This window comes from Elgaria multicarinata, chromosome 3, assembly GCF_023053635.1.
Source record: "Elgaria multicarinata webbii isolate HBS135686 ecotype San Diego chromosome 3, rElgMul1.1.pri, whole genome shotgun sequence".
NCBI lineage: Eukaryota > Metazoa > Chordata > Lepidosauria > Squamata > Anguidae > Elgaria > Elgaria multicarinata.
This window is the reverse complement of record NC_086173.1, coordinates 57,035,447-57,062,309: the sequence shown is the minus strand read 5'-3', so window position 1 is coordinate 57,062,309 and position 26,863 is coordinate 57,035,447. Positions and strand designations below refer to the sequence as shown.

The window sequence follows — 26,863 nt, the reverse complement described above, 5'->3', positions numbered from 1 at the left end:
TTTCATGGAATTAGAAATAACTACTAAACAGATATATGCAAACTTCGTTAATGGGCTCTATAATGCTATAAAACGGGCAAAAGTGTATTTTTATGAAGTGTCAGATTTCCATCGGTATAAGATATAACCACATTACTTGTTCACACACTTTCTTCCCAAAATAAAAAAAGCAAAATGTAACACCAGCTATTGTATGTAGCTGTAAGTATCCAGATATGTTCTTGGTGAGGATATAGTCTCTCAGATGAATATTAATTACAAGGATACTTTCTACTAGCATATTTACATTGGTTGCCTTTTAAATTTCCATGAGAGCCTATTTATTCCTATTGGGATAGCACTTAGGCCACAGCTAGACCGAAGGTTTATCCTGGGATCATCCAGGGTTCGCCCCTGCCTCAGCACTGGATTCCCTGTGTGTCACCTAGATTTATTTATTTATTTATTTATTTATTACATTTTTATACCGCCCAATAGCCGAAGCTCTCTGGGCGGTTCACAAAAATTAAAACCACAGTAAACACCCAACAGGTTAAAACACAATTACGAAATACAGTATAAAAAGCGCAACCAGGATAAAACCACACAGCAAAGTTGATATAAGATTAAAATACAGAGTTAAAACAGTAAAATTTAAATTTAAGTTAAAATTAAGTGTTAAAATACTGAGTGAATAAAAAGGTCTTCAGCTGGCGACGAAAGCAGTACAGTGTAGGCGCCAGGTGGACCTCTCTGGGGAGCTCGTTCCACAACCGGGGTGCCACAGCGGAGAAAGGAGATGAACAGGTTTGACCCCTGGACGATCCAGGGATAAACCTTAGGTCTAGCTATGGTCTTAGAAGCTGTTTGTAATTATTGATTCTTAATGTCCAAGTAATTTCATGGAGCATCTCACAGCTAGAAAATTCCACAGCAGTGTTCTTCTGTATCACCCATTGTCATAATAAACCTTTTAACACGCTGAAATGTGAAATGAGTCAGTTCACATTTCAGTTCTTCGGCCTACAGTGAAATGTGGGATTACTTCAAGGCATCTGGATTATAACACAGCATACATTTAGCATTCCATCATGTGTGGAAAGCAGTGATCTGGATGCACTTCAGTCAAGACTTCAGGCAACACACATTTTCACATGCTATTCACTGCCTATATGAATTGGATCTCAGAATGACAGATTTGTATGTAGTTCCATTATTATTATTATTATTATTATTATTATTATTATTATTATTATTATTATTATCCAAATAATAATAATAATAATAATAATAATAATAATAATAATAATTCCAGCCCAAAGTCCCCTTCTCTCTCTTTCACAGTACGATGGAAGCTGTTTCCCTGTGATGTATAGAATACTGCTGGGGAGTCTGCATAAATACTCTGACTAAAGGCAAAAGTGGGGGATTTATCATCACCTAGGCCCTTTCTACACCGAAGGATTATCCCAGGAAAATGGCGGGATCATCTCCCCTGTGTGTCATTTGGATGCACAGGGACATTCCCGGGGGGAAAGGCAGGTGTAGAAATGGCCCTGGTCTTTGCCACCTGAGCAGCATCCTACTGGAAGGAAGGGTTCTGCTTGGGTTGGAAAGATCCATGATATTGGCATCACCAATGTGTTTGGAATATTTATTTACTTGTCCAGCAGTGTGAGATGGAGAAGTGACTCCCATGCCATTGCGCGGGTGGCCATGAAGAGCAGCAAGTCACTGTTTCCATGTGTATTGTTCTACTCTTTTCCCTATTCACACCTTGTTTCCCCATTAAAGCCAAGATTGCCTTGTGCTGTCGACTTGCACTCTTTTACTACTTTTTTGCCTCTTTTACCATAGCTACAAAATCCTTAATGCCTCTGCCATCCCAGAGGGACAGTTCATTGATAGCAAGAAGGCTTCTGAGAAGCTTCTCTCCTCCATTGATGTTGATCACAATCAGTACAGATTCGGCCACACTAAGGTAAATGCAAGGATGGAGTTTCCAACAGATAAAAACTAAATGAAGTACATGACAGCAGAATGGCAGAAAAGAGCAGGTGGTGTTCACTGTTCTATATCAGGGATTCTTAATGTATTTTTGTATTGTGAAATCCTCATATATATATTTACCTGTGTGACTGCCCTTTGCAACCAAAGGTAGAAAAACTTGCCACTGCACCTAAAAATTCTATCTCCACAGAAAGGCAGCTTCTAGTCAGGGTTAGAGATGAGTGAGTCCTCATCAGCTCTATACAAATTGGCCTGGAATGTTTCTGGATTTCTTACTTACATTTACATTTCTAACCTGACTTTTCCTCTGAAAAGCCAAAGGCAGCACACAGGATCCTCCTCTCCATTTTATCCTCACAACAAACTTGTGAGATAGATTAGGCTGAGAGTCAGTGATTGGCCCAGAGTCACCCAGTGAGCTTCATGGTAGAGTGGGGACTAGAACCCAGGTCTCCCCAGATGCAGTCTGATACTCTAACCCCTACGCCACACTGGCTTTTCTGAAAGAAAATCAGGAAAACCTTAGGAAAGTACTGCACTAGTCCAGAGCTTGGAAGAATTTTGCCCCAACGTATTCTTTCCTTTTCTTAATTTGGCAGCTGGAGCAGCAGCAAAAGATAAGGAGGAGCAGGGAGCATCCCCTTCATGTACCTCTCATTTCTCCACTTGTTGTTAGTATGAGCTTGCTTGATAATTAATGTTGCTTCTAACTCACCAAAAATGTTGCAGGTGTTCTTCAAGGCTGGTCTTCTGGGGTTGCTGGAAGAGATGAGAGATGAGAAACTCGTTGCCCTCATCACCCATACACAAGCCATGTGCAGAGGATTCCTCATGAGGGCCGAATTCCAGAAGATGAATGCCAGAAGGTAAGCAGCCATTTCCTCTCTGAGCCTCCAGACAATGCACTAAAGTTTATTTGCGCACATGAACATAAGAACATGTCATTACCAATAATATGTTCTTTAGCGTTCAGGCCATAGAATGCCATTCTTTGTTCTTTGCATCAAGTTCATTTTTTTTCTGAGCTAGATTAAGTGTTTTCGATGTAAAATCTTGCACTGTTGCTTTCTCATCTGGCTTAGATCTGGCTTAGATCTATTCTTACGCTTCCACTCCAGATCCCAAAGCTAGGGCAGCAACGTTTAATCCAGTGCCAGCTGCAGGTTTCTTTTTGGGGGGTAGCGCAAGATGCCCTCCATGGGCCCCCTCTCTCCGTGAGTGAATTTCAACTCAGTTTTGTAAAAGCTTGTTGCCAAAGGTATCCCCACACTCCTACTCCTATTTTTATTTGGAAAGTACCAGCCACAGATTCAATGAATGCTCATTAGGACTGGAACATGGACATCTGAAACCACTTTCAGCTTAAGGCACCTTTCTTTTAATACATTCACAGAGAATCTATTTACATAATTCAATACAACGTCCGTTCATTCATGAATGTCAAGCACTGGCCCTGGATGAAGCTATATTTCAAGATCAAGCCCTTGCTTAAGAGCGCGGAATCAGAGAAGGAGATGGCCAACATGAAGGAAGAATTTGAGAAAACTAAAGAAGAACTTGCAAAGTCAGAAGCCAAACGGAAAGAGCTTGAGGAAAAAATGGTGACTCTGGTGCAAGAGAAGAATGACCTTCAGCTTCAGGTTCAATCTGTAAGTAGCATTCACTCTCCTTAACTGCACCTTTGAACTTGCCACGTTTCCTTGTAGAGAGAACACTAATTTCTCTCAACTTTGGACAAACTGAGAATTTTCCATAACGTAACGACATGGTTCACAAAGCAACAACTTACCTTCAGTTATGGTTCTCCTCCTCAAGAAAAGGGAGTACTATGGTATGACTAAACAAGTTGTGGCTCAGGTGCGCTGATTCATTGCATCTTATCTTTACAAGATACACGGCTCCTATACTGGTCCCAAATTCAATCCCTACTAACATAAAAACAAGTACAGGTAAGATGGTACCTTACTGTGGGGGAAGGGAGATTCTTATTTTGGGGGTGGGGTGAGTGCAGAACCAGTAATGTTTCTAGTGATTTAATCCTGATCACTCACTTCCTCTTTTTATTAGAGTCCAGTCAATATGGCTCATTTAACAATTTATAGACCACTTATCCAGACCTGATGAAAACAGACTAACCACAGTATGGGATCCAATGACCTGGACTATGTGCCTTCTGGTTCCCCCCCTTTTTTTCCCCTCTATGTGTTTGGTATGTGGGAGTCTGCTGGATAGGATGAGCTGTAGGATAGGATGTAAATAGATTCTTGATACATTTATTGGTTTCTTGCACATTAGGTTCTAGAAAGAGCATTCGGCTACCTATTCTCACTTGACAGAGGATTTGCTGGTGGTATATACAGCCCTACTCCTTCTGATTGTTAGAAAGAACAAAGCATAACTAGACTTCTCTTTTGTTTCTACAGGAAAGTGAAAGTTTAGCAGATGCCGAGGAAAGATGTGAAGGACTCATCAAAAGCAAGATTCAGCTGGAAGCTAAAATAAAAGAGTTGACTGAAAGGCTGGAGGATGAGGAAGAGATGAATGCTGAGTTGACGGCAAAGAAGAGGAAACTTGAAGATGAGTGCTCAGAACTGAAAAAAGACATTGATGACTTAGAGCTAACATTGGCCAAAGTGGAAAAGGAGAAGCATGCCACAGAAAACAAGGTGAAGAAACTACAGGATCATAGTGTTATCATGAGACCTTCCAGTTCTTTTTTTGTTCTCTTCTTACTAAACTCAAGATGTAAAAGGTGTTTTGGCTGCTGGCTCATTCTTTTAACCAGTGAGTTGTAGCAGCTGGAATTTGGGGTTTGGATGTATTCCTGTATAGCTGGTGAAGCTCCGCTTTTTAAAGAATCGTAAGGACGAAATGGGACAATATGCATCTAGCTTTGAATCTTTGAGATTGGGTGGGAAAGTAATCTAAAAAATAATAACTAATAATAACTAATAGATAAAACATAGATGTTTATCAGCAGGCCATATGCTCTTTTACATGAAAAAGAGGTTAATTTCTTTTCTTCATACCTACGTTATGGAGAAGAGGATCATGTACCCTGCATTGGACTCTTTGGAGGAAGTAGTAGTAGTTGTTGTTGTTGTTGTTGTTGTTGTTGTTGTTATTATTATTATTATTATTATTATTATTATTATTATTATGTCTGTATATCCACCTGCTGTGCCATGAGCAAGAAATTTCTCTAAATGGGGGTATTTATTATTTCTTAGGTTAAAAACCTTACGGAGGAGATGGCAGCTTTAGATGAAAACATCTCCAAGCTCTCCAAAGACAAGAAAAGCCTCCAAGAGGCTCACCAGCAGACCTTGGACGACCTTCAGGCTGAGGAAGACAAAGTCAGCACTCTGTCCAAAACAAAATCTAAACTTGAACAGCAAGTGGATGATGTAAGAGGATGAATAAATCTTTGTGACAAATTGCTTGGTAGGACAGAAAAACAACTGTGGGGAAGAAATTAAGCCTACTTCTGGTTGTATATTTTTTCACATATACATTACGGCAGTATCAGTGCTGAATGTAATCCATGTTGAACCTGCCAAGTCTTTGCTGTACAAGTCCTTTACTTTGCATCTGGCCAGGATCACCTGTTCTCAAGTAGTAGGAAGCCAATGTAAGCGTGAGGTCAGTGTAGTGTGATGCCCCATTTAACTAGCTATAGAGGAGCATATGTCCCACTGTCACCTCTGTTTGTTTGTTTTTTGGCCCTGATCAGTACCAGTTGTCACTTTAAGTGTGTATTTTGGTCCTTTTTTCTGATCGTTGCAATTGCACATGTACACATTGGCTTGGATCATAAAATAAATGAATGGAAGGAAGTTCAAGAAAGACATTTCCAATCCCCTCTTGCAGCTGCCAAGATCCCTCTTGAATAATGTGGGGGAGGGGGCAACCCAGCGCAAATCAGATAAGAGTCCTACTCGGGTTGGGGTCTTACTCCCCTATCCCAGCAGCCCCACTGTGTCTGGTCCTACATTATTCCAGAGGGGCTCCAACTCTCCAGATGAGCATTTGGGGCGAATGCAGGAAGTTGTAAGGAATGGGAAACTTTCCTCCCATTCACTCATCTTAGGATCCAAGTCATTGAGCTTCTCTATATTTAACCTCCCCCCTGCAGTGCTTTCTGCTTTCATTTTCAGGGTTTAAAATGGATGTCTTTCTGACATCAAGCCTACCATTCCGTAGCAGGCGGGGGGGATATTTTCTGTCATGTTTGGCTGGTCTTTGGTCTTTGTGATTAATAGAATTATAGAATATCTCAGACCTGAATTTGACTGTGGCTCTATCATCGTCAAATGAGTTTAGAAGAGTTGGCTTTGAGGCTTAAAGGAGCATCTGAAGCCCATGCGACTTTCAAAATTACTACTATTTCAATTTTTTAATCCTGTCTTTCCTTAGAATAATCTTAAAATCATTACCTGCTGTCCCAACACCCATGTGTTGTTTTAGCTTGAAGGGTCTCTGGAGCAAGAGAAGAAGCTTCGCATGGATCTCGAGCGAGCTAAGAGGAAGCTGGAGGGGGATCTGAAGATGTCTCAGGAATCCATCATGGATCTGGAGAATGATAAGCAGCAAATGGATGACAAACTGAAGAAGTATACTGCTAGAATTTTGTGTATTTGGGCTTTAAATTTGACCTTTCTCCTTAAAATGCTTACTTTAAACTTTTCTCCTCCATCAGGAAAGAGTTTGAAATCAGTCAGGTGCAGGGAAAAATAGAAGATGAACAGGCTCAGAGCTCTCAGCTACAGAAAAAGATTAAGGAGCTACAGGTAAACCTTAGACACCATTGTGTATTTGAATTGCCTGGGAAATCTCAGTTTAAGGTCATGCTGGCTTTGTCATGATGTGATTCTAAAATGATACTCCTACTCAAAATTGAACACAAGTTTAGTATGAAGAAATGGGACAAAATCTCTTTAGACACGATTGCTTATGACTCCAGAGGAGCACTGACCTTAAAGAACCAATGCTCTTGGTTATAGACTAATAGTGTCTCCTGTATGCTTAATTATGCAGGAAAAGTCTGATACAAGAAAGCAGTTGTGATCATATGCATTTCACAGAATACCTGAAATATTTATAACTTTTAATGAAATACATATATTTGCACCATTTTATTTTAAACTGAATACTCTTACAAATGAGATTTTAGCACTATTGGATTATGCCCTGCAGCTGTATGATCTATCTAAATTTAGGTAGTTTTAAGTTCCACTGTATACTTTTAAGATCTACGGTATTACCATGTGTCCTTGATCACACATGCACACCAACACATAAATATACATATGTAACTGACACCATGTGTAAGTGGTGATCTTGGGGTAGTAATAAGATGTGCCATGGGGAAATTTACTTCACACTTAAATGACGGGATCTTTGCTATCGAACAGAGATTGAGGCTTGCATAATATATTATAGTTTTATTACAAACCATATGAAAATACACAAATATATGACTCCGATACAGAGTGGAGAAGTTGATTTGATTATCAACCCAGTTAAGTATAGATTGACAGTTATCGTACTAAATATATATAAAACCAGGACATAGAGAAAGGGAGTAGCATAGGCAAGGACATTATGGTTGCCATAAAGGGAATTGGCAGGCAGTGACAAAGAGGTATAAAAGAAAGATAATAGGGGGAAATGAGAGAGATCTAGGATACAGAGTTCTCTAGCAGTGGTATGCAAATAGTTGCATTTGGCAAATGGTGTAGGGGTTCTAAGTTTTAGTAGGTGCCATGTGTGTAAACTAAGGGTGCAGCACCTCTGACCCACAGTCTAGATCCAGCCCATGGGAAACCCCAATCTAGCCTTTGGAACCTCCCAGGATTCCTCTAGGGGGCAGGGCTTTGCCTCCAAGCCCCACCCCATAGAGGAATTCCCTCCGAGGGCATCTCCGCTGTTATCTCTGATGTGAGAATGCAGGGGAAATTAGAAGATAACCAGGCTCAAACCCCTTGGCCACAGAAAAAAAATTAATGAGCTACAGGTAAAACTTAGATAACTTTGTTTTTTAGTGTAGTTTTACTTTCTCATTACATGACTTAAAAGTACCTAACTTTGGCTGGATTGTGGGTACGAATCATAACACTATAACTTTTCCTACGATTTTTACTATTACCTCAGGCTACAAATAGTAATTCATAGTACGTATAAAATTTCCTTCACATGTGAATTATAATAGTGTTTGAGCTGTTCCCCTGAGATACTCATACCTTGAACCTACAACAAGTTTATCTTATTTCCAAAAGGCCCGTATTGAGGAACTGGAGGAAGAGATTGAGGCTGAGCGTGCATCTCGGGCCAAAGCAGAGAAGCAGCGGACTGATCTCTCACGGGAACTTGAAGAGATCAGTGAGCGTCTGGAGGAAGCTGGTGGGGCAACAGCAGCTCAGATTGAAATGAACAAAAAACGTGAGGCGGAATTCCAGAAAATGCGCCGGGACCTTGAAGAGGCCACCCTGCAGCATGAAGCAACCGCAGCAGCCCTCCGCAAGAAGCACGCAGACAGTGCAGCTGAACTTGGGGAACAAATTGATAATCTGCAGCGAGTGAAACAGAAGCTGGAAAAGGAAAAGAGTGAGCTGAAGATGGAGATCGATGACCTTGCTAGCAATATGGAAACCGTCTCTAAAGCTAAGGTAGATAGTTACATTTCTCCATTGTGGCTGACTGTCCTGTTCTAGTATACATCTCTTAATTTTTTTATTTTATTTTTTTACAAAGAGCAATCTGGAAAAGATGTGTCGAGCCCTTGAAGACCAGTTCAGTGAAATCAAGACAAAAGATGAAGAGCATGTGCGGCTGATCAATGATCTCAACACACACAAAGCACGGCTGCACACCGAGAACGGTGAGTTTGGCCCCTTTTAGTATCAAACATGATCATTTACCCTGTTATTTATTTATTTAAAATATATCCCTATCCCCCTTTGAATAAAAATGCTCAAGGTGGTCATTCTACTTGATCAGAAATGCATAACCTTTTTGGACCCTGGTGTAGACTGTGCACATGTGCATGTATACATACATACATAACCCTAGTAACTAGACATGTTGTGTTTATATTGTCTCTGCCTTAACAAATGTGTCTTACCTTCCTCTGAACTAGCAACTTCCGGTTCAACTTATTAGGAATCAAACATATTTATTTGACTAGAAGAATTATGGAAAATTCTCCCTGGGGAATACCCTACCACCCATTGAAGAAAAGGGCTTTTACAGGCATTCTTACATTGATTTCTCAGTGTATTTCTAGTTGCTACAGCTTTGTGCAGAGTTCAAACACCGAAACATTTGTATCTCACCTATTCCTACAGTGCACAAATGACCTAGTCAATGTTCACATTGACATCACCGAGAGTACTCAAAGAGCAGGTGATCTCAACGTTGCAGACAAGGAATATGTGGATATATTTTTTCCATTAGGCGAATTTACTCGACAATTAGAAGAAAAAGAATCTTTGATTTCTCAGTTGATCAGAGGTAAACAGGCCTTCACGCAACAGACAGAAGAGCTCAAGCGGCAGCTGGAGGAAGAGAACAAGGTGATTTTTCTCAGACTGCAACTCAGAGAATTGAGAGATGAGTAATCAGGAGTCAGGGAAGATCAGAAAGAGGCAATTTAACAATCAAATATGATTTCCTGGTGATACGCACTGATGGTAATTCAATGGCAAGGTATAAATCAGAATACAACAAAGACAGGTAAAACATGTTTTTGGCAAATTCTGTCATTGCAATTGAAGACCTATGGTAATAGTGAACTGTAAACATACTATTCACACCATAAGATTACCCTATAGAATTCTCTGCAGTAAGAGCATGATGTACTAAAACTTACACTGCGGTAAGAGCATGCTTATTTTGCTAAAGAACGCAAAGAAGATGAATTCTCAGAGAGCAATACCAAGAATAGTTAGGTAGTAATAATAAAAATAACTGAAACTTTTTGTATTGGTGTACAAACCAACTGCTTAGGGAGAAAGTGTCCTTCAGGGAAGGGTCATTAAACAAATCCCAGATGTCGTATACGGCATCACTAAAAGACAGATGTTGAACATCAGATGAAAACAACCTGCACACTATGCTGCCAATGGCCTCACCATTCCAATAAAATTATTAACCCACAGGCAAAAAATGCACTGGCCCATGGTTTGCAATCTGCTCGCCACGACTGTGATTTGCTCCGGGAGCAGTTTGAAGAGGAGCAAGAAGCCAAAGGTGAGCTGCAACGGGCTCTGTCCAAGGCCAACAGTGAGGTTGCCCAGTGGAGGACCAAATATGAAACGGACGCCATTCAACGTACAGAGGAATTGGAAGAAGCCAAGTACGTACCTGGGAAGAAGTTGGGTTTGATGGTGGCTTTCAACACCAAATCTTCTGTTGTTTCCAGTGCTTAAGTGCAGGTGGTGCTACCTCTTTTCTGTTCACAATAAAATCAGAATTGTTCTCATAGCCCTTCTTTGCCTGCCCCCCTCCCACAGCCTTCCCTGCCCTTTGGCTCTCTCTCACTGAAAACTATTCCCCCAGCACCTGTTGCTTTTCTGCTAGATTCAGAACCCTTATTTTGCCAGTCTGGGCTGTCTGCCACATGGACCCTTTTCCATCTCTCTCCCTGCGTCATCATCCAAATGTCTGCCATCAGGCCAGCCGGCCTTCCTGTCCATTCTTTTTCCTCCTGTACCGCAGAAAATAACTTTGGGTTTCTTTGCCTTTCAGGAAGAAACTGGCTCAGCGCCTTCAAGAATCAGAAGAGCAGATTGAAGCTGTCAATTCTAAGTGTGCTTCGCTAGAGAAGACTAAGCAAAGACTGCAGGGAGAAGTGGATGACCTCATGACCGATGTGGAGAGGTCAAATGCAGCCTGCGCAATCCTGGACAAAAGGCAGAGGAACTTTGATAAGGTCTCATTTTCTTGTTGGGTAGCAGGCAGCTTGCAGTTGTAGATAGGAGTAAACCTATATACACCAGTTGTCTTCCATTTGTAACCCTTCCACATTTCCCCACTGCGTCTTCTGTTTTTTCTTATCAGACAAAAATCTGCTAAGGAGCGAGAGAGGGAGTAGCTGCACAATGCCTTTCTATTGGTAGCACCAGGAAATTAAAATTGCCCTTAAGATTAATCCACATGAATACTATATATTTGGGGTGGGTTTTTTGTATATTAAAGCATCCTTGATACATGTAATTTGTCGTAGCCATGCTGCTGCTGAGGAGCCATTTGTAGACAATATGTGGGGCCGTGTTTTTTGAGCTCATGGGTCGGGCGGGGGCGGGTTGCAGCAGAAGAAAGTTCAGAGATGGCTCCAGGTTTGAGGAGGCCCAGGCAAAGTCACCTCTGGTCGGCTTATGTGGCAGTGGTGGCTGGCAGCATCAGTGCTCTGAGCACCACCCCATAGCTGGGGGCCACCATTTTAATTGCTTTCGAAGTCCCAGGGCTATGTCAGGAAATTAAAATGGCAGTTAAACCTAGCAGCCAGGTGTTGCTCAGAACTGCCAGGCCAATGTTGTCTCTATAAGAAGGCCCAAGGCAGGTGTCAGTGGTTAGCTCTGCCAGAGTGCTGGGCCCCTAGCAGCTCCCCAAGGGTGCCAGGTGTTGACGTCGGCCCAGTTAAAAAGGTTATATGTGACACCAGGGTACAACCCAGGATTGTGTTTCTCATGTGCCATATGAACTTATGTATTCTCTAGGTGCTGGCAGAATGGAAGCAGAAGTATCAGGAATGTCAGGCTGAATTGGAGGCTGCCCAGAAGGAGTCCCGGTCTCTGAGTACGGAAATCTTCAAAATGAAGAACGCTTACGAAGAGGTGCTGGACCATCTTGAGACTGTCAGGCGAGAGAACAAAAACCTGCAACGTAAGGTCCTTCTTTCCTATAGTCCTCAATCCAGTTCAGGGCTTTTGTAAGGGCAGATTCACACAAATATGTTTCTCCCACTTGGTAGTACCTGACCTACACACAGTGCCTGTTGCTTTTACAGCTTCAGAATAGTGAAACAGTATTCAGGGTTATGGTTAACTCCAGTCCAGTTCTGCGGAGGCTTCTTCTAAAGAGCACTTCACACTTATATGCTCATCACTTGATGACTGCAGCATTAAGTTGTGATTTGCTCATGTGAATTAAACTCCCACTGATCACACACCACAGACAGAACTTTTATATACCTCTTCAATGCAATGTTCTTTTCAATTGTGTCTGTTTGTTTATCATCAAGTGATGGCAGTGCACATATGTGAGCTGGCTTTATCTGTTGATGCGAATAGTTACGACCTAGGGATGGACAACTTTGTCTGTTTTGCTTTCTATGCTAGTTAGATTCTTTCCAAACACACATTTCTTCCATCCTGTTTCTGCATTAGTTTCATGTCTTTAACTTTCTCATTGAAATCTATACAGCTTAAAGTGCTTAATTTTGGTTGAATTATGTCCTTTCAGCTGACAACAGTGTCTTGGATAAAATAAGTGTAAGTTGCATTATTACATATAGTGCAAAAGTCCATTTTTGATTGATTGGAAAATCTTTTGGTCAAAAATATTGTATCTACTGAGCTTCAGAATCATATTAATTATGGTGATAATGATAGAATACTTTTCCTACCACAGAGGAAATTTCTGACCTGACTGAGCAGATAGCTGAAGCTGGCAAAAGCAACCATGAATTAGAAAAAGCAAAGAAGCAGATTGAACAAGAGAAGTCAGACTTGCAAGCTGCTTTGGAAGAAGCAGAGGTGAATATGGGCACTTCGGAGACATTATTAACTGGAACTCCACATAGATGGAATGTTCCTGCCATCCAGAGGCAGCTCGGTGACATGTACAAAACAACACAGCACAGCTTTGGGGGTGGGTGGGGGGAGTCTTTCTCCAGCCCCTTGCTTGAACTGATAGTTTTGTGATAGCAGTGTCAACTTTCATAGTTCAGATGCTGCTACTACCAAACTGAAGCATTAAAAGGATTTTTAGTGCCACCTATTGGCCAGAAATAGAATGCATGATTAAACTGAGAAGGCCCATTAACTCCATTGCTAAATGCTCAGGGCGGCCAAATCAAACTAGGAAAGCTAATTGCATTTTCCACAGATGATTGGGACACTGGGCTAGGCAAGCATCTAAGAAACACTGGAATTGGCAGCCTTTCAGTGATGGATTTAGGTTTTCATTTTATTTTCAGATAAAAATCTGTTTTTGTTACTCTGTTTCTGTTGGTGTTAGAAAGATTAAGAAGTTGAACTACAGATTCAAGATGTTATTTTGAATAGAAGAATTTTCATTTTGGTGGATTACTAAATTTAAATCCTATTTTAGTATTTATTTATTTATTTATTTATTTATAGTGTTTTGTTTCCCCTCTTCAGCTCCAAAGGCTCCTGGAGCAGCTTAGAGATCGGGGGCGGTGCAGGGAACGACCACGCACAAGACAATTCCTGCCCTCAAGCTTACAATTTAATCGGCGTGACACAAAATAAAAAGGGGGTGGGAAGGGTGGAGGGGGGGAAAAGCGAACTCGGGCATCATATCATAAAATTACAGAGTTCTTATAACAATCTGCTGAAAAGGAAACATTTCAGAAAGAGAGAGATGAGGAGCTAAAGATAGCTGGTCTCTCAACAGCACCAACCTTTTGGGAGTTTCCATTTTACAATGTAAGGTCACTGTGTCAATGACCTTACATTCCCTGTTCCCAGTTTGGAAGAGAACAAGGAGCAGCAATATTTCCCCCGAATATACAGTGAACTCTATTTTGGGGATATATTTCTCTGCAGAGCAGACACTGGAATCCTGAGCTTGTCTATGTTCATAGTAGAGATTGTTGTAGATGTTTCCAATGCAGAAACAGAACTGAAATGAATAAATTTGTTTAACTGACTCAGGGCTCTTTTGAACATGAAGAGGGGAAAATCTTGCGTGTCCAGCTAGAACTGAACCAGCTGAAGTCTGAGATTGATAGGAAGGTTGCAGAGAAGGATGAAGAAATTGAACAACTGAAGAGGAATTACCAGAGAATGGCAGAGTCCATGCAGAGCACGCTGGATGCTGAGATCAGGAGCAGGAATGATGCCCTGCGACTTAAGAAGAAGATGGAGGGAGATCTGAATGAAATGGAAATCCAGCTGAGCCACGCCAACCGCCAAGGTGCAGAGACACAGAAACACTTGAGGAACATCCAAGGGCAACTAAAGGTCAACCTAATCACATACATTCTTTGGGCTCTGTAACCATTTGCCTGCATTCATTCTGCAATAGGGTAGGGGGAAAGGTTGATACATTTGGAGGAGTCACAGGGTAGGGAACCTGTGACTCCTCCAAATGTCCAAGTCTCCTCAACCCCAGCCAACATGGCCAGTGGTCAAGGATGATGGAAGTTGTTAACCAACAACATCTAGAGGGCCACAGATGAACCACTCATGCTCTATAAATTTATGAATGCTATGCTAAAAAGGAATAGTGAATTGTTACTGTACTCTTTTTCACACATCATAGGAACACAGGAAGCTGCCTTATACAGAGTCAGACCATTGGTCCATCTAGCTCAGTATTGTTGACACTGTCTGGCAGAGGCTCTCTAGGGTTTCAGGCAGGAATTTTTCCAGCCCTACCTGGAGATGCCTAGGATTCAACTGGGATGTTCTGCATACAATTGTGTGCTCTAAACTTGAGCTGCAAATCATTCACAAAAAGAATATTCAGTGCTTTAAGATATTATAAAGATCATTGATGTTTGATTTTGGGTTTTTTTTTAAATCCACAAATTTTAAAAGAGCAAACTTACCTAAGCCCCTTGGCCATGATGGTAAAAAGATGCAAAGTCAAGCTCTGGGTGTTCTGGAACTTATCACCAGAGGATGGATGGGATGCTTTATGTCTGCCGCATTTTATGTAGACTTCCTTCTAATTTTCACCAATGTATGTTGTAATTTCAAGGACCATGATAACTGAATTACAAACTGTCTGGTTTTGTCTGCACGGCTTGTTTACAGCCATCTACCCCCAAAAAAGAAGAGGAAAACGAAAAAAAGATCAGCATTTTCAGTTTTAAATTTTCAGAGGATGACATCTCTCAGATGTTCTGAGCTGTCATATTTTCCACATGCTGCAGGATTCCCAGCTTCACCTGGATGATGCTCTGAGAGGCAATGATGACTTGAAGGAGCAACTGGCATTGGTGGAGCGTAGGAACAATCTGATGACGACTGAGCTTGAGGAGATGCGAGCAGCTCTGGAGCAGACTGAGCGTGCTCGCAAAGTGTCTGAACAGGAGCTGACAGATGCCAGTGAGCGTGTGCAGCTCCTGCATTCCCAGGTACAGAATCACAGAGCTGAAAGGACACTGAGCCTGACTCCAAAGCCCTGTTGTGCACCATCCCAACCATGGGAGTGGCACACAGGGAAAGCACATTACGAAAAAGTGCTTACTGCCTGGTATACACTCTAGCCTAAAACACCAAAATCAGTGAGACTGTTTGTTGTAGAAAATCTCACAGCAAAAGCTTAATGGTTAACACTTCTAATAAATTGTATTGCTATAGCAGAAGCTATAGGCGAATTGCTTAGTTCAAGAAACAGTTCAAGGCTAATCCCTACAAGTGTGTCTGAGATCAGTCCAGTGATAGTTTCCCATGTTGGGATCTCTACAAGGAAAAGTCAAGGGTCACAAAAAATCAAGGCAAGAAAACATTCCAGGCAACTCAAGACCTGGTCCAAGAGGGTCATGCTAAGTCCCAAATCAGGCTAACCAGCCCTTCCTCTAGCTCCAAGTTACAGTTACAGGGCACTCAGGTTTGTAATTCATGATAAGTCGAGGCAAGTCAGTATTTCGGACAATTAAAATGATGATATGTCCAGGCAAGAGAGAGAATACCGGGCAGCTGAGAAGTTCAAACGCAGAGCTTCTATGATCCATGCTTCCACACATACTAAGTCCTGGATTCAGGATAGTAGCAGGCAAGTTCTCAATGATACAAGGTTCAAACAGACAAGGATCCAGATTTGATGGAGAACCCAGCTGAGAAGTGTGTTGGGCAGCTCAGACAATGGAAAGTCCAGACAGGGTTTGGGGCAATAAAGACGGAAGACCTTGTAGCCTCAGGACTGTTGTGAATGCAAGGCAGGGGTTGTTTGAGCCCTTCTCCTAACAATTAAACTGACAAGGATTCCTAGTCCATAAATCAGCCATATGCCTCAATGAGGCATATTTATTCTGCTTTCCATAGACATTTCTGTTCCTAAGAAACCGGTCTGAAATCCCCTTCTTCCCCTACCTGCCTGATTCCCACAGAGAAGCTATCAGCTTTCTTAGCACCAGTTGAAACTTGCAGGAATGTACAGCTCCCTTGGCCTACTCCCTTCTGTGAAACCAAGCATAATCATTCTGACATTTCTCATTCTGAGCAGGCTCAAATCAGCCTGCCATCAGAGGATAAACCAGGCTGAGCTAAACTCTCAGGCCCCGTGACTGAATTGGGTTTTAACCATCCTGGTCCACCTCTGAATCAGAGTTTGAGGATTCTAAAACTGCAGAGATTGCCCTGTGATAGATGAGGATGGCCAAAAATCCCTAAGGTCCTTGTCCATCCTTCCCAGGAGCAAAAGCCTAATCCCAGTTAGTCTGAGCCATGAACAGATCCTCTTAATTGGGTCATCGAGGGAAACGTAATAGGGTGCATCTCTCACTGCACAAGATAGAAATCCTTCCTTGTGGCAATACAGTCTGCTGCTGCGAGAAGTGAATGGGATTGTATTGGAGCACGGAAGTAACTGAACTGTCAAATGCACCCACAGAACACAAGCCTTCTGAACACAAAGAAGAAGTTGGAGACAGATCTTACTCAGTTCCAGGGAGAAATTGATGAAGCCATCCAGGAGGCACGGAACGCTGAAGAAAAGGCCAAAAAGGCAATTACAGATGTAAGTGTTTGTAGGTAGCCACTTGGATATTTGCTTGACGTGCTGCCATGTGCTAGATCTATCAGGAAATGCATGTATGCCATGTTCACCATGGCAACTGCCTGAAACCCTTGTATTTCGCAGTGTTTAATTATATGGTGGAAATTGCCCAACACAAATAGGCAGCTGCTTACAGGTCCTCTACAGAGTTATCTTCTAGGCAATCATTCGTGTAGCTGCCCACATGTGTGAAGTGGGCTTCAATGATGTACAAAATGGGAAGCCGGCTGATCATCCTGTCACCAGAGGAACTGGATTTCTGGTTCTTCTATCCTTCACATATTTTCACATTAACACATTGGTGCTTAAGTTTTATCTAGCTAACTGTTGATTTTTACCCTCCTTGTTCAAATTCAGTCTGTTCTATCAAACCTATGTATGTGTGGGTTTTTTTCCATTTGGGAAGGCAGGGAACAGCTCTTCCCATCAATGCTGCTGCTTGTCCATTTCGTCCAATCATCTGCTGCAGCTAGTTTTTCCAGCTGATCTTTCTTCTCCTAGGGCATATAAGTAAGGCAGAACTGTGTCCTCGCCAGAACATTTGGTAATAATTAGGATGACGATATGAAAAGGAGGACAGAGAATTTCAGCAGGTGTCATTTGTATGCATGCAGCACCTGGTAAAATTCCCTCTTCATTCCAATAGTTAAAGCTGCAGGAGTTATGCTAGAAAGACTAGATACAAAAGAGGGCAGGGCTCCTGCAGCTTTACATGTTGTGATGAAAGCCTTAGCTAGACCTAAGGTTTATCCTGGGATCATCCCTGTTCATGTAAATGACACACAGGATATCCCAGGAGCAGGCAGGGACGACCCCTGGACAATCCCAGGATAAACCTTAGGTCTAGCTAAGGCCGAAGAGGGAATTTCACCCAGTGCAGTATGTATATAAATGACACCTGCTGAAATTCCCTTTTATATAGAACTGTTAAAGATACAGGAGCTCTGTCTTCCTTTTCATAGGGTCACTCTAATTGGCAATAATACTGTATAAGAAAGAGCTTACGCAATGAAGGACCCACTATATCCCTAATCTATACAGATTTTTGATCCTTTGTTTAGAATGCCTTTCACCACACTTGCAAGTATTTATTCCCTTAATATATGAATTCTGTTCTCCTTTCAGAGTTTATTTATTTATTTATTTATTTATTACATTTTTATACCGCCCAATAGCCAAAGCTCTCTGAGCGGTTCACAAAAATTAAAATCATCATAAAACAACCAACAAGTTAAAAATACAAATACAAAATACAATATAAAAAGCACAACCAGGATAAAACCACGCAGCAAAATTGATATAAGGTTAAAATACAGAGTTAAAACAGTATAATTTAAATTTAAGTTAAAATTAAGTGTTAAAATACTGAGTGAATAAAAAGGTCTTCAGCTGGCGACGAAAGGAGTACAGTGTAGGCGCCAGGCGGACCTCTCTGGGTTGCTTGTTATGTAACAAATGCAGAGGGTTCTCACTCTCCACCTTAGAGTTCTAATGAAGGACCAGCTTATTTCAAGGGACTACCATTTCTCCCTCCACTATTTTATGCTGCTCTAGTGCAGGCAGCTAGCAGTACAGTATCTAAGTACTACTGCAGCAACACCTAGTGACAAAACCAAGCATTACAACAGAAATTCCATGCCCTAAACAAAGGCAAAGCAAAATAAATAAATAAAACCACTCATATATTCCAACCTAGAGAGGATACTCTTTTTAAGTTTTTGCGAACCGCCCAGAGAGCTTCGGCTATTGGGCGGTATAAAAATGTAATAAATAAATAAATAAATAAATAAATAAATGATAAGTTAACATTTGGAAACACACACACCCAAACCAAGTAACCAACCCCAGAAAGGCCATCGAATAAACTGACTGTGTGAAGCTTAGTGCATGGACCACAACCTGGTGAACCAAGGGTAAAGAATAGATCTGGGATGGAATGTGATGGTAGGAGCTGCACAGACAAGTGGACACTTACAGATATTACTATCTGGGGATCTTTCTAATTAGGCAGCCATGATGGCAGAAGAGCTGAAGAAGGAGCAAGACACCAGTGCCCACCTGGAGAGGATGAAGAAGAACCTGGAGCAGACCGTGAAGGACCTGCAGCACCGGCTGGATGAGGCAGAGCAGCTGGCACTGAGAGGTGGCAAGAAGCAGCTCCAGAAACTGGAGGCCCGGGTATGTGTGGGGATTAGGTGAAACCAAGCCCATTCATTGGATTATTACAGGGACTAATGACTTGGGAACAGGTACTGATTTTGGAGATACACTATCAAAAGGATAATGCCCATTCAAGCGTCACCATAGTGATACTTTAATGAGATCTTTTTTTGGTAATGCACCTTCAAAATCAGTGGTTTCTCCCAAATATTAGTCAGTATAATAACTTTTCAGATATTCATTGCTTCTTTCCTTTAGAGTTTGGTCTCTTCATTCGAATATTCTGTTTAGGTGCATGAATTAGAAAATGAGCTTGATGCTGAACAAAAGCGAGGAATTGAGGCTATCAAAGGAGTGCGGAAATATGAGCGAAGGGTGAAAGAAATCACTTATCAGGTAATGCTGCCTTCCTCGACTTATCCAATTCCTGGGGTTCTTTTCTCCTCTGTGCTTTTAGGGGAGAGAGTAGTGCTTCAGAAAGCCTTTTGTATTTACCCTGTATGCCTGTTCTCCTCTGGAGGAAAGGCATACCCTGATATCCTCAAAAGTCAGACTGCAAGACTCCTGTAGTGTTAGCATTCCATTTTACATTCCACACAGGCTGAAGAGGATAAGAAGAATGTTTTCAGGCTCCAAGACCTGGTGGACAAACTGCAACTGAAGGTGAAAGCGTATAAGAGACAAGCTGAGGAATCTGTAAGTGCACAAATGACAAATGGTTCCCACTGTGCTTAGACCTCTTTCTTTCTTTCTTTCTTTCTTTCTTTCTTTCTTTCTTTCTTTCTTTGTGATAAAATCTCTTAAGCAGTTCACTTATAGATATTAAAATCATTTTTAAAATACAATATTAAAAACACAACATTAAAAAACCCATTCCAATTACAATAAAAGCAATACAAGGAGCCAGTAAGATAGTGCAGAATGATTAATTTAATTGCAGTTCAGGGAAACCCTGGGTGAAGAAGTATGTTTTCAGGAGGCATTTGAACTGCACAAGGGTTTTCAGAGAGTGGATGCCCATTAAACCTAGGTTGTCCAAATGAACAGGCAGCTTGAAAAGCACCCAGAATTGTGTGCGAAGTGAATTTTATCCTGTCACCCTTTATGTGGTTATGCCAATGCAAATCATACAAGATTCTGACACCTATGGAGCTCCTCCATAAGCCCTATATCCTGGGACAATAATCTCCCATACAAGGAGGATCCACCAGTCCCCTTGCAGTGCCACCTTCACATGTCAAAGTGGTATGGTAGGTAATGACTCCTTCCCTGACACCAGCGCTCCAGCTATACCTTACTAGCTTGGCTTCTTCACACAGACACCATCTTCAGTACAGCATCATAAAACAGCAAGAGAAAGCCATGTCTCTCATGACAATTTCACTCTCATGCCTTTTACTGCAGCACTCAAATTTGCCTCTTTTATTTATTTACTTATTTAAGAAACTCCTAAGCTACTTTCAAAGTATGACTGTCTTTCCAAAGCGGTATACAAAATCTAATAAAGACATCTAAAACATGCATCAGAATCCACATTTAAAATAATAAAATACAAGGAAAAGCATAACTATTTCATTTCAGCACGTCCCAACAGAGGACAGCCGTCCCTCATACTACTCTGTTGCATCTGAAGTAAGAATGTTCCTTTTCTTGGCAATGACTCTTACCTACATCATAAATCCTTCCAGAGTACAGCTGTCACTTCCTAAGAGAGAGGGAGGAAAGGGGCGTCTAGCATCCTCCACTTCCTAACATTTCCAGCATCCTTACATATTGCAGGATGCCTGCAATGTCACACGTGTATCACCATGTGGTGGTTCTGCCTGTGCCGGTGTTTCCATGTTCTGTTTATGTTGTGCCAGGAGGAGCAGGCCAATGCAAACTTGTCCAAGTGCAGGAAAGCTCAGCATGAGCTGGAAGAAGCTGAAGAGCGAGCAGATATTGCTGAATCCCAGGTCAACAAGCTGAGGGCCAAGAGCCGTGACATTGGGGGAAAGGTAAGTGCCTTGGTGGGACTGGATGAGGTGATGGGATAAGAGGAAGTATTTTCTGCCGTGCCTTTCAATTGACAATATTCATCTGTTCATGTGTTCAGATTCCATCCCAGATCCTCCAAAAAGCAGCCCAATATTGATTAATGACTCAGAGCATTTTCATACATGAAGCGTAAACTGCCTTTGAGGCTCCCCCTTGCTATTTATCATCTAATACTTGTTAGAAGAGAAGAGAATGTATTTCCAATGCAAATAAGCATTCTTGTTATTGTGTGTTTTGAATTCACAAGACAAAGCAATTGCCACTTTAAGGCTGCGATCTATATGTACTTACCTGGTAGTAAATCCCAATGGAGCTTTCTCCTGAGCAGACATGAGCAGGATTAGAACATAGAAAGATGCCTTATACGAAGTCAGATCTTCAGTCCATCTATAGCAAGGCTGGGGAACTTCTTCTAGGTGAGGGTCTGAATGACCTTCCACCTGCCCCTCAGGCTGGGGAAAGCTCCCACCCCACGTCCTCTGCAAAGGGGAAGGTGTGGGGCAGGCCAAGCAGCCTTGGCTGGGACCCAGCTTCCGTGCATGTGGGCTTTCCCTGGCTGACCAAAGCAAGGGAGAATGTGGGACAGACAAAGCATTTAGTATGCCACTCCCCCTCCCAACTGGGGGATAACAGGGGGATTCCCCACCCCCAGCCCCTGATAGCAGTGCTTGGGGAGGAGACCATGGACAGAGCCAAAGCCTTTGCAGACTGGATGGGGAACCTCTGCAGGTTGGATTAGGCCCATGGACTGGCAGTTCCCCATTCCTGATCTATAGCTCAGTATACTGTTTTCTGACTGTCAGCAGCCCACCAGGTTTTCAGGCAAGAGTCTTTTCCACCCTAACCTGTTATGCACCATACACTTAATGTGTGGACATGTCCAGTGTAAGTTTCTACATGTCCACCATTTAGCTTCATGAATGAGGACACCATTTTAAAAAAAATGCATCTGAAATTTTGAATTGCCCTTCTTGGACCTGCTAGTAATCTCTGCAACCTACTGTTGAATGCAGCTGTCAAGAAATATTACCAACTCCAGAAATGAGCTATCCTCCAATGTATTTGAAATGGAGAGAGGGGGAGAAAAAGAGAGAGAGAGAAAGAAAGTCATTCACCTGGTATAAAACAGCCCAAAGATTCCCCAATAAATCTTAGGGATGCATAGGTAATGACTAAATGACTATACCCATTTTGCTGAGAGGAGCAGTGGAGTTGGAATAGTGTATGACAATCCTGCCACATAGTCCAGTATTGTTACCCAGTCTCTGGCATGTATTTTTTTTTTAAAAAAATGGGGCTATTGCAGACGTGAGTTCTGCTGCTTAGACACTGTGATTGAGACTGCAGACTGAATGAATCATTGAGTAGTAGGTGTAGCAGGGATCATATTATACTTAGCATTCTAGGACAAAGAAGCAATGGCTGACCCCCATTTCTGAAAACATAAACACCCACAGTCTTTTGTCTTAAGCGAAGCACACAGGTTCTTGGTTAGATAGAGAGCAGAAGCAAAGAGAAACATGACAGGGTTGCATCAAACTCTGCTTCAAATAAACCCATTACAATGAAGTGAGTCATCGCTAACCTAATTTCAATGGGTCTTCACTAAACAGGACTAACATTGGAAACAACCCACATTCTTTATATTAGCAAAGCCAGAGGTTAATTATAGATGGTGCACTGGGTTAAAAACATAAAGGCAGACCTGATAAACACATTCCTCAGAGGTCAGATCTACCCAGCTCAGTAGATCTCAGCCTGATGTCCAGGCCTCACCACTGCTCATTCACCATAGCTACCATTAATGGTAGACTTGGGGCATGTCTACACCAGCCCTATATCCTAGGATTGTCCCGGGATTGTTCCTGTGCATCCAAATGCCACACAGGGGAGCAGGGGAGCAGACAGGGACAATCCCTCCATTTTCCTGGGATAACCCTTAGGTGTAGACAGGGCCTTGTTCTACTTATATATGTATTTTGTTTGTCTCTGTGCCACGAAAAAATCCTGTGGATGTCATGCCACAAATTGAGATCATGCTCTGATCCTCTTACTAGGATAGTGACAGGCAACTTAGTGCTGGCACGGAGCTGATGGTAGTTGTAAGCCAAAACATTTCCCGCAGATCAGATTACCTACCCCTATGCAATATCATTTCACTTGGTGAGGGACTTCTCTTTCCTTCATGGCTCTTAAAGGAACAGTGTGTAGAATTGTGTCTAAAGTAGAATGTGGCAGCCTGGCAAGGATCTTCATTCCCCTCCTTATTCTATTTTCTATCCCATAACTTGCTTCTTCCCATTTGTGCTATACCTCTGAGCCAAGGAAATAAAAGCAGGCAATTCCAGTAGCTGTGGTGGCACCTGTCCCAAAGTGTATGTATGTCTGTGTCTTTGTGTAAACAAGGGAGACACAGAGATTCTCTCATTCTAGAAAAAAATGCAAGGAGGAGTATTCCTGTCTGTTTGTCTTCCTCATTGTTATACTCCTACTGCCTACACTCTTCTCTTACTAAGTATTCTGTTACCTTATTATCTTTGTTAACAATTTAATTTCTTTTTGTTCAGAAATCTGAAGAATGAGGTCAACTTAGCTACAGCTGCAGTGATTCCACATAATGTGGATTTCTTCACAGCCAGTGTACACGTAAATTATCTGACCTGAATAAAAATATATTTGTGCAACAAATTTCAGTTCTGACCTTTTAAAAATCAGGAACCTGTGAAAAATAGTGGAGAATCCTATGGGAATGTGGGCATCAAGCACAGGGGTGGAATTCTAACTCAAGAAGAAGGTAAATTCCAGCTGCTCATGGGCCAACATCCAGCCATTCATTCATTGTATTTCTATACTGCCCAATAGCCAGAGCTCTCTGACAGTTCAGAGCATGATAAAATATAATACAAAACCTTTAACATACAAAAATTAAAACAGTTTGAAACAGTTAAAAACAATTAACAATAAAACTACCAGCACCTGTTAAAAAGGTAAAATTAAAAAGGCCGATCAAATTCCTGGGAGTAGAGGAAAATCATAACCTGGCACCAAAAAGATGACAATGTTGGTGCCAGGTGGACCTCACTGGGGAGAGCAATCCATAATCGAGGGGCCATCACTGAGAAGGCCCTCTCCCTCGTTGCTGTCCCTCAAACCTTCCTTGAAGGAAGCATTTGGAGGGGTTCATACCAGGAAATGCATTCCATCAAATACTGTGGTCCCAGGCCAAAGGCAAGCCAAACAAACTTATAACAGCCTGAAGAGTTCTGGAGCCTGGTGAATCCTATGTAATAGTTTTGTGTATATCTACACAAAACCCAAAAGATAATGTTCTATATATTTGTAACACAAGTAAAAAGTTCAATACTGAGACCTCGAGATAACAGTAACTAGGTAGGCTGGGCCCACCCTTTAAAACAGGCGTACCAGAACATGCCCTGCTTGCACCCCTGAATGTGGATGCAAGAACATTTTGCAGGCAATGCTTGGGCATTCTCCAGCTTGTGATGGCCATTCGCAAAATGCTCAGTGATGGCTTTAGGTGCTTGTCCAGCCTGTTGTGACCATACAGGAAAATGGATTTACCCTGCCTTGCCCAGTTTCATCTGCCATTCCAACATAAGACTTCCAAGGCTGTCATACTAAACACTGTACTAGATTGAAGAGGAGCACCATTTTCCTGGTCCCATTTTACCTTGTGCAAAAAAAGAAAAAAAGAAAAAGTATTTGTACAGGAATCTTGCTTCTGACATTACATCTATTGGTCTTCCTCATTGCCATCATTCAGAAAGAGATATTTGTTGGGGTTTGCCAAGTCTAGCCCCAGTTGTCAGAAATACTAAAAAAAAGAAAGAAAAGCAGATACAAATTACAATTGCTATTGTAGCAATGCATTTTCTGCACCAATATATAAGGTAAACACTATCCATATCTTGCCCTTCTTCACAAGGAGCCCAGGGTGGCTCATGTGTGGCTGTTGTACATGTGCATGTAAAGCAATTGCAATTTTCATCTGAGCTTAAAAACAAAACAAAAACAAAAAGGGAATGAGGAACCTAGGAGAAGATGGGAAATGGAAACAGCACCCAAACGTCTCGAAATAGCCCAGTTGTCCCAAAGTAACTTAAATGGAATGGTATATTTTCTCTTTAGCCTAGGGCATAACTGTATTACAAATTGACTGACCAGTTTAGTTGACTTTGCTTTCCCCAAACCACTTTGGAAATTGTCATTTTCGTAGAGGGTGCTGTGAATTATTTGCTATGAGATGCCCAGTTCTTCATACAAATATAGTTCTCAGGAGTGTTTGGGTGGAATTTAGGATCATGAAACAGGCTTGGAAATGGCTTTCGTTGGTTGTTCAGACATGCTGGAAATGAGTGCAGAGATGCATGGGGACGTGTTCCTGTTCTTAAAGAAAAAGCAAGCAAATTCATGTAATCTCAGCAGCAAACCCAATCTCATTAAATGGAGCAGCACAAAATTAAAACCCTTCTCCAACCTGGTGGGATGACAAACTTACCCCAAGTGCACTTTTTATTGCAGAATTTACACAGAGGTAGTCCTATAACATAGTCCTCCCAAGACATTGCTGTGTAGGGTGACCTGTACAATGCCCCCAAATTCAACTTCTTTCCATTTTCATTCCAGAAACAAAGAAATACTTGGGGCATAAAATATCCCAAGAATCTCTTGGTTTTGCCATTTAGGTGACATTATGCCCCAAATCAAGCAATGTACTGGGGTGCAAAAATGCCCCATGAGTTTTTCCAAAGAAAACTGTTCTAGGAGAGACAGGCTGAAGTGTTCTGAAAATAAAATTCCACCTGTCAGTATATGTTGTCATAAGCCATGGGATTACATTGGGGACCATTTACCTCACTATAAACATTTCTTACGGGGTTAGAAAACAACAACAACAACAACACACACACACACACACACACACACACACACACACACTCTACACCCCCCCAACAGTTTTTAAAGTTTTGCCTAAATTTGACAGTTTATGATACTTTTTCTAATATTTTGAGCTTAAAACATTTTTCTTCTAATACCTCAGACACATTTGAGATTGTGGGGGCATTTTACCCCTTCAGGATACATTGGAAAATGGCTTAGAGTAGTAAAATGATCCCCAAACACATTGATGCATATTTTTTTTAGGGTTGTTGGGTGAGAATAATCAAGTACGGCCTCACTAAGAAGAGAAGGAAGCTGGAAGTGTTAAACGGAGGCATTGGCTGGAGAAGAAGAGAAGCCAAAGGAATCAAGAGCAGGCAGCTGCTCGATGTCAGCTCCTATCAAGAAATTGAAAGCGAGTTTGACAGCCGTTGTGGGCACTAATGATGTTCAGGTACTAGAAGCAGTATATAAGCAGATCTGCTGGTCAAATCCCCCCCCCCTCCCCGCCTTTCCAAATACATGTACTCCTCTGCAAATTTCGAAGGATTAAAGTTGTCATGGGAATGTTAATTCTGAATTCCTGGGGGTTTAAGGGATTAGGGCCTCATCTTTACCATTCTACAAACATGGCATTTTATGTTTAATTGTAAGAGACTTTCACTCGTGAGTCATGCTTAGAGAATAGTAGCTTTATATACAGATGGCTGTAGAACAGAGACACCATTGAGGGACAAATACTGAGATGCTTATGTCATGTAGACAGACACAGGCACACATCTATACATCTCAACCTCAGAAA

At 41.7% G+C, this 26,863-nt stretch overlaps 1 protein-coding gene across 1 annotated transcript in view; it reads left to right on the top strand.

Moving 5' to 3' along the window:
- Positions 1-26,505, top strand: part of LOC134395354 (myosin-4-like) — a 38,006-nt gene extending 11,501 nt beyond the window's left edge. The window contains exons 18-39 of the mRNA XM_063121515.1: positions 1,837-1,960; positions 2,719-2,855; positions 3,383-3,638; positions 4,413-4,655; positions 5,220-5,396; positions 6,457-6,602; positions 6,689-6,779; positions 8,268-8,657; positions 8,743-8,869; positions 9,445-9,563; positions 10,149-10,345; positions 10,738-10,921; positions 11,709-11,874; positions 12,622-12,746; positions 13,890-14,198; positions 15,116-15,319; positions 16,798-16,923; positions 18,970-19,140; positions 19,414-19,518; positions 19,723-19,818; positions 20,985-21,146; positions 26,326-26,505. Of these exons, the coding sequence (XP_062977585.1) occupies positions 1,837-1,960; positions 2,719-2,855; positions 3,383-3,638; positions 4,413-4,655; positions 5,220-5,396; positions 6,457-6,602; positions 6,689-6,779; positions 8,268-8,657; positions 8,743-8,869; positions 9,445-9,563; positions 10,149-10,345; positions 10,738-10,921; positions 11,709-11,874; positions 12,622-12,746; positions 13,890-14,198; positions 15,116-15,319; positions 16,798-16,923; positions 18,970-19,140; positions 19,414-19,518; positions 19,723-19,818; positions 20,985-21,146; positions 26,326-26,505 (3,835 nt within the window). The remainder of the gene's footprint in view (positions 1-1,836; positions 1,961-2,718; positions 2,856-3,382; positions 3,639-4,412; positions 4,656-5,219; positions 5,397-6,456; positions 6,603-6,688; positions 6,780-8,267; positions 8,658-8,742; positions 8,870-9,444; positions 9,564-10,148; positions 10,346-10,737; positions 10,922-11,708; positions 11,875-12,621; positions 12,747-13,889; positions 14,199-15,115; positions 15,320-16,797; positions 16,924-18,969; positions 19,141-19,413; positions 19,519-19,722; positions 19,819-20,984; positions 21,147-26,325) is intronic.
- The last annotated feature ends 358 nt before the right edge of the window (positions 26,506-26,863 follow it).